General features: G+C 39.5%; 1 protein-coding gene across 8 annotated transcripts in view; it reads left to right on the forward strand.

Moving 5' to 3' along the window:
* Positions 1-8,308, forward strand: part of SRPK1 (SRSF protein kinase 1) — a 40,401-nt gene that overhangs the window by 27,815 nt on the left and 4,278 nt on the right. For 3 of the 8 annotated variants that reach the window (XM_020795103.3, XM_020795127.3, XM_078392750.1), the window contains 6 exons: positions 1,239-1,452; positions 1,881-2,312; positions 3,133-3,233; positions 4,369-4,476; positions 5,284-5,353; positions 7,707-7,799. In XM_020795103.3, the coding sequence (XP_020650762.3) occupies positions 1,239-1,452; positions 1,881-2,312; positions 3,133-3,233; positions 4,369-4,476; positions 5,284-5,353; positions 7,707-7,799 (1,018 nt within the window). The remainder of the gene's footprint in view (positions 1-1,238; positions 1,453-1,880; positions 2,313-3,132; positions 3,234-4,368; positions 4,477-5,283; positions 5,354-7,706; positions 7,800-8,308) is intronic. The other 5 variants (XM_020795110.3, XM_078392751.1, XM_078392752.1 and 2 more) reach the window with 3 other exon arrangements.

The following is an 8,308-nucleotide window of genomic DNA, read 5'->3' on the forward strand; positions in this document are numbered from 1 at the left end:
TTTACAAGCTTCTCTTTCTGGCATCAAACATTCATGAACACCCAAGAAGGTGCCTTTAGGCCAGTTCTGGTGGACAGTGTAATCGTAAGGAGCCCGTATGTTGTCTTCTATATTGTACACTTAATGGCATTGTGAATGTCATACAAGTACAGTGGTGCCTCGCTTAGCGAGTGCACCGTATAGCGATGTTTCCATATAGCGATCCCTTTTTCGGGATCACTATACGGAAACATACCCGATCTTCGCAATGGGGAAAACCTGCATTGCGAAGATCGGGTATTGCGGCGGCCATTTTGGAGCCGCCGAACAGCTGTTCGGCGGCTCCAAAATGGCCGTCGGAAGCCCAGAAATGGCTGCCGGAAGCCGTTTTCACGCCCTGCCCTCGCTTAGCAAGGGCGCGAAAATGGCTGCCAGCAAGGGGAATCCTCGCTGAACGGGTAAGTAAGCAAGGTATTGGAACGCATTAAACTAAGTTTAATGCGTTTCAATACGTTTTCCCTACCCGTTTAGCGACGATTCAGCATAGCGAGGGTTAATTACGGAACGGATTAACCTCGCTATGCGGGGTACCACTGTATTATAACAATACATTTGAGACCTATTTGAATGGCTACATTAAGTTTATAACTTCTGTAAAACAAAGTTGACTAGATCAGTGGTTCTTAACGTGGGCGATAATGCCCCCCAGGGGGCGATTTCATTTTTCAGGGAGGCGGTAGAACGAAAAGGGGCGGCGTGGGGGCGCTGGAGCAGAAGGGGGGGCGGTAGGGGGCACTGGAGCAAGCCAAGCCTGTGAAGATGGCTGCAGCCTTTTTACAGTGTGCATGAATATATATTTTCCTCCAATTTTAATTTAGTTTCAGACTTTTTGTCTTGAAATTTTTAGTTCCTGCATTTGTTTTTATGCCCTTTTTATATTTCTTTTTGCATCTTAAAATTCACTTGCAACTAAATCATTAAGTGTTACTTTTTGGGGGGGCATTTCATTTTCTTGGAATTTAATTTTGTTTGCAGGGGTCATTGAATAAATAAATGAATAAATAAATAAATGAATAAATAAATAGATAAATAAATAAATAAAAGATATCATCACCGCGGGGAGGGGGGCGATGATAACTTCCTCAATGGCTCAAGGGGGCGTTTCTTTCAAAAAGGTTAAGAACCACTGGACTAGATGATTTGTCATTACAATAGGCAGCAGATGCTTCAGGGTTATCATTCATGTATTTACACTGCAGGCTGACAAAATGTCAAAAAATAAGAAAAAGAAATTGAAAAAGAAACAGAAACGGCAAGCAGAATTGCTGGAGAAACGAATACAGGAAATTGAGGAGATGGAGAAGGAAGGAAGCCCTCTAGAAGTACAGCCTGAAGAGCACCAAGAGGTTCCAAGACCACTTGAGCTCCTTTTAAAAGAAAGCCCCCCAGATGAAGGAGTACCAGCAAAGTCAGGTATTGCTCTCCAGAAACATAAGTGCATTGGGTATATATTTGTTTGTATATTTATTTATTTATTTGATTTATTTATTTGATTTATACTCCGCCCATCTGGCCTGAAAGGCCACTCTGTTGGTTCATCCTTCCACATTAAGGAGGTTTCACAATAAGATACATCAGCAAATATTTGTGAAACACAAGCTTGAATGCATTGTATTTTGCTAAGCATTATTGTAAGAACATGCTAATCTCTAGATCAGCATTTCCTGCAGTGTAATGAACGCTGTCTAGAGTACTCAGAATACTGGGTATTGCAGAATTCTAGTGCACTTGTATATCTGATCACTACATCACAATATTTAAAACAGGTTGTACTATAATTCTGTCCAGGTCTAAGCTTTAACTAATAAATTTGCTAATCTCCCTCCCCTTTTTTCCTCTAGAAGATGTTTCTCTTGTATCAGAGCAAACAATCTTAATGGAAGGAGTTGAAAAGTGCATAACAGAAATCAATTGTAACGGAATGGTGCAAGTGGCTTCCTTTTCTGACTCTATCAATGAAGTGTCAGTGAGACTGGAGGAAGACCTTCATAATGCCAACGATTGCAGTGGTCCTTGTCTGGAGCAGGAAGAGGGTGAGAGCTGTGGTTATAGTCAAAGTACTGGTGGTTCAGAGAACAGGATAGAGGAAGCTGGATCAGACTCTAGTGCACCCTTAATTACAGAGGCTGTGGATTCAATGGTATGCCAGGGGACTTCAAGTGATGAACAGTATCTCAGTGAACAGCAGATCAACAATTTGCAAGAGAGCATCAGGGCAGAAATACCTTCAGAAGATGAGAACGAGAACAATGGGGCCTCTGAGAACAATAAAGGTATTGTATGTGGGTTCTGTGTAAGAAATAAGTTTTCAGGAAGGTTATTCTAAAAAACAAATAAATGGGCAACTGATAGCTGCAGGTAGTTCCCTCAGAGCTGTGAAGCTTCTGATGTTCCTGTTTACCACTATCATTGAAGCATCACTGCTAATGGAAAAGTGGCAGAAACTGGTAGCATAACAGAATTTTTCTATTTGTACTTGCCTTTCTAGAAGTGGGGAGGTGCTCTTCCTTCCAGACTGGCCAAGTTCCATAGTGGAAGAGGACATTGACTTCTACATTATAGAAAGCTGCTGAAGGATGTTTCAGTGTAGTTCCCTGCCTATCACACCTATAGAATATGGAACAGCATTTCTTGTCTATGCTGTATAGACCTAATAGCTATGTGTGTCTTACATACATGATCTCTGCAATCTTACTACAGTCTTGTATGACAGGGTTTGTTATATTTCCCATAAAGGCAGGTTAACAGTGGTTTTTTAAGGCTAGCTGGCAGAGTTATATGTGGTTAATCATAGCTCTAATTGAAATAAGCCAGTTTCATTACTTGTGATACACAATTGATTTGTTTGTTTCAAACCATTGATACTTAAAACTTAGCTGATTTGCACCAGAATGAATATGAGAGCACATGAACGTGAGGTTTATTCCGGTCACAATAAACATGGTTTATTGTCACTCCTGAATCAGATTGATGTGAATCTAATACTTGAGACCAGAATTAAGTACTGTTCTGGTGAGAAGTCATTTTGGGACTGTGTGGCAGATGGTGCCTCAGCCATAAGAAGTTAACAGCTGTTGTTCATGCTGTGTCTAGGGAAATCTGCTGCTGGAAACTTCCTCCTTAATCCTCTTGATCCTGCGAATGCAGATAAGCTCAAAGTGAAGATAGCTGATCTGGGAAATGCGTGTTGGGTGGTAAGTTTAAAACCCTTTCCATGCTAGAAGAGAAACCTTGCTTAGTCTTGCAGTTGGCGCTCATGAATATTGTCTCCCTACTTCTTATATGTAAACATTGGATTGTTACTGGAGCTTTACAAATGTCAGCTTACCAGTCAATGTCTTTTCATCTCTTAAGCGTTGCTTGGGGAAAAGGAGGAGCTTGCGCTGTTACTCACTCTAGGTTTCAGGGGCACTTAGTAACTGGTGGGACTTTTTACAGTTTCCAGGTGCCTCCAGAATTGAGTCCAACATCAGACATTGGAATCTCCCACATCACACTCTAGCAACCACATGCTTTGGACACTACCATGGCCAGGCAACATTTGTGAATGGCAGAGTCTCAGCTTATGCTTCAAATGTTTGTTGCTTGGTTATATTTAAAAATATTGATCAGTAATTCAGATTGCAGTCTGAAAAAATTGTTCATTGCTGTTAATACAAGGGGAGATAAAATTTTGGGTAGTGGCTGCTGTCATAATAGAGCCATCCTTTCCTATGATGGAGAAGAGATGCCTCTTCGTTTGGAAATTAAACATTTCTGATTTCTCCTTTAAAGGTCCCGAAGCTCTTGTGTAATCACGTTCATCAGTGGGAAGGCATAGAGGCTGAGGGATGGGGCAGGGGTTGTCTTTAATTACTGAAAAGCAGAGCTACCATTTCGTCAGTGTAATGTAGTGTAACTTATATCCTCAGGATTTCAGCCATTGTATAGTAACAGCATGCAAACTAATTTCAGGTATCTAGCCTGATAGTGACTTACCACATTACTGTACTGAAATTGCACCAGTCCCATGACACATGGATTTGCATGACACTTTCATGAATCTTCCTTGCTGAAAGAATAAGCACTTATTGTGAAAATGCCATTTCTATAAATTGAGAGAACAGGACTTTATGTCTTGTGATATCATAAATGCAGGGCTCTGTCCAGGGCAGCATCACTTTTACAGTCATATGTTACATATTATGCAAGTACTGTTCATATGTCAGATCTTAAAGCTCTGAGGCTGATATGTAAAGACTGAGGAAGGAAGGATTCCAGTTCATCTTTACTGGTTGTGCCTTTTCTGTTTGAACTTAAGTATAAGCACAGTATGCCTTTCTTCTGCAGCATAAACACTTCACTGAGGACATTCAGACAAGGCAATATCGATCTTTGGAAGTACTGATTGGAGCAGGGTACAGCACCCCTGCCGATATTTGGAGCACAGCCTGCATGGTGAGTTCAACCATGCTGCCTAAATCTCTCCTGTCATATTTATTTTAGAGTTCTGCAGGAATCCCAGGTATCCTATTTACTGCTAGACTATAATAAACCAATTAATCTGTTTTTAAAATTTTATCTTCTCTTTCCAATTTCATTTGTATGCTTTTTTTATACTTTCCACTGCCCTGACATTTGATACAATGATGGATGGTATGCATCATCTTAAATAAGTCTAGTGAATCTTTCATTCAATAGAAATAAGCTTGTTTTGAAAAGTTGGCAATGTTATAGTAGTAATAACACACACTGGTATGCCTCGCTTGTTTCAGACTTACCAATTGAAATAACTGAGAGGCCTGAAATACAAAAAATAACTCATCTGTATTCTCATTCATTATTTTGATAAGCAAGTTCCTGTTGTTTATGGACACTGCTTAAATCAGATTTGCTTATTTGATAGAACTTTAAAATAATACCATAAAGTAGAATAAAAACATCAAAGGCCCTTAAAAGACCAACATGGATGTAGACTGCAGTCCTCTTCATCAGATGCATGCTGTGTAGCCTCATTTGTTGTCTGCTAGGTGAGTCTACACCCCATACCTCTGATGAAGTTGGCTGCAGTCCATGAAAGCTCATGCTTATTTGTCAGTAATGCTCCACAATACTCTTGGATGTTTTTACTTCTCTTGAAGTAAAGCAGTGTGATGAGTTCTTTTCTCCTGCACAGAAGAAATAGTAGTTTGGGTTGTGTTTGTAACACTTAACAGCTGCTCCCAAATAAAAAACTTGAAACATGTCTTTCATTTTCTTGTCTAGGCTTTTGAGCTGGCTACAGGTGACTACCTGTTTGAGCCTCATTCTGGTGAAGACTACTCACGGGACGAAGGTAAGAACTATGGACATGATCAACTGAATTAGTTGAAATGGCATTGCTTGAGCAGAAAATGAGAAGCAGCTGCATTTTTTATTGTTTATTTACCCTTTCCCCCAGTTACACTAAGTATGTTTGGGGTGCACTGAAGCAGATTAAAGAAATTTGACTTCAGGCACTGGGACGTGTACAACATCAGACTTAAAAGCATGAGAAGCATGTAGCATCTAGTTTTCCCTCCAATATGGGAATATTGAAGGTATTTGTCTTTCTGAATGTCTATATGAAATTGCCACAATTACTCCTTTCTAATTAATGTGCAGAACAGGATTTATATATGGACCTTGCATTTCTGTCAGTGTTGCAACACAAGTCTTGGCAGATTAAATATATTTATTTAAATGTACTGTATCTTCTAATATATTTAATCTGAGCTTGCTTAATTGCAGATTAATAAGGGAAAAGGAGGATTAATGGTAAGATATGTTAAAGTAATTATGGTGACCCTTTTCAGGGTTTTCCAGTTAGAGAATAACCAGAACTTGTTTACCATTCCCTTCTTCTGAGATATCCCAGGACTGTGCAGCTTGCCCTGGCCACACAGCCTGGCTCTACTCACAAGAGGCATAGTGAAGAATCGAACTCCCAACTTCTGGCTCCACAGCCCGATACCTAAACTACAGAGCTATGTGGACAGTTCCTATTTAGGCCCTCCCAGTCTTTATGAAGAACTCAGGTTATATTCCAGCACAGAAAAGAATATGCTTAACCTCAAGGATTTCAGTGAACTGAAGTAAACTTAACTATGTGGCTATATTTTACACATGCTTGTTAATATTGTAGGGTAGGAAATAGATTGGATCCTGTGGTTGTACTGTATTTTCAAAAATATTAAATTTTGATAGAAACTTCAAAAATGACAGGAAATTATGGTCATCCTTCTGCACAAGGACATTGAGTTAATCTACTCTGGCCAACACAAACCTCTATATTAGGAATAGAAATGTAGGTGTTACCTTTCTATGAAAAATAAGGTTAGGCAATTAGAATCATTCAGCCAATAACTAATAAAATAAAAAACGACTAACCGGGGTGGATAACATGCAGCCCCAGGACCATTTTTATGGGCCCAAACCCCATCATACACTTGAAAATATAATTTTGGGGGCAATGTCTGTTTGCCGGAAAACTCCCTTGTACCCTTTCAGGGCATGAGAGCAATTTTGCCATGTTTTGAAGGGACTGTAGGATCCCTGAGGCCCCCATTCCCCTTCAGTTACTAAAAAAAGTTTTGATTTTAGCCACTAGAGGGTACAGAGCAGCTTTTTCAATTTAAAAATCTTTCTTATTTTTTTAAAAGTTTGACCTTTTTTCCAATTAACAAAAACCCATCACAGTAACCTTTAGTAGGGCAGAAACGTTTGGCTCTGTTTCAGTTTATTTTCTCTTGGGGAGGATGGAGTACTACTCCTTTAGAATATGATGAAAGGGGCACCTCTTTTGAGTCATTTTGTTTGGGGGTAGTTTTTCGGGCAAGGCAAGGAGAGGGAAGAGAAAGTGGTGTAGATAGATATTTTAAGGAGGCTGAAAGCTGTGACAACAATGAGGGAAAAGGAAAGGGTGGAGGAAGAATGGAGCTGCGTAACAGAACCAGGAGGTTTGTGGTGGTGGCAACGTAAGGAGAGGAAGAGAGAAAGCAGGGTGAGCAGCCAATTTGTTTGAATATCAATAAGAGGCAATTTTGCACACATGGGTCAAACAGAGGCAACACAGTAAAGGAAATCTGCTGGAAATCTTACATTATTATGATCCTCTTTTTAATTAAACTGAATGAATTGGATTTCAAAGCCTCTATCAGAAATTACTGAAGTAATCCAGTATCAGAAATAAGTCTGTTTAGTGTTTTTCCACCTTAGTGTTAACCTGAAAATTCTATGCCCTGACCTTTACCCAATACATAAGCATTATTGTGTTTGATTGTTTAGCATACAAGTTATCCTTTTTTGACCTTTAACCCCTTCCCATTAAACCCAGCACTTTGAGAGTGTGGGCTTGGACAGTTGGCAGATGTGAAAAAAGGCCCTTAATCCCACTGAGATCACCCATAGTAATGCGCTAGAAAAGAAACAGTTTCTTCTAATGTCCTATAGGCCCAGATCATGGAAAGCCAAGCTTTATAAATCAGCAGGCTTCACAAGGCCAGAGTTGAGAGCTCCCAACAGTGTGAAGTGTCTACATCTGTTTTTGAAGCACTGCTTTTTAACGAGACAGCTTCCAAAGACTGCACACCCAGCTGAAGTTCAGAGGAAAGTGAATTCTGAGGTCATACCAATACTGTTTCTTTCTTGTTTTCTCCGGGGGAGCACAGACCACATTGCTTTGATCATAGAACTTCTAGGGAAAATACCTCGCAAACTCATTGTGGCTGGAAAATACTCCAAGGAGTTTTTCACCAAAAAAGGTAAGGAGGAAAGAATGTGATATTTTCCTAATGCCTGTGATTGAAAAGATAAGGATTCTCATCTGGGCACAACTAGAATATCCTGGTCACCATAATTTTTCTTCAAGAGAAGAGTACCCACTTTCTTTATTGAACAGTGGGGTGGATACTGCTCCTTTATGATTATTTGTATGTTTAATTCTTTGCAGCAGTCACACTTGTTTTAATTATTACAATCATCTCTTCAGAATTTAAAAGGGCAACATTTGAACGGAAAATAAATAGCTAGTCCTATGAGAGAGGATTGTTTCATTTCAAGTCACAAGTTTAAAATAATACATGGATCTTTAAAGTTTGGTGACTGGCTACATGGGCTTGTATGAAATTGTTCATGCCAACTAGGGTAGATTGGTTGAATCAGTGGGATTTACTATTTATTTATTTTTTTATTTAAAATATTTTTGTCCTGCCTTTCTCCTTGAAAAGACCCAAGGCAGCTGACATCATTAAAATAGTATTTAAAAGCTAGA

Source organism: Pogona vitticeps, chromosome 4 (genome assembly GCF_051106095.1).
Source record: "Pogona vitticeps strain Pit_001003342236 chromosome 4, PviZW2.1, whole genome shotgun sequence".
Lineage (NCBI taxonomy): Eukaryota > Metazoa > Chordata > Lepidosauria > Squamata > Agamidae > Pogona > Pogona vitticeps.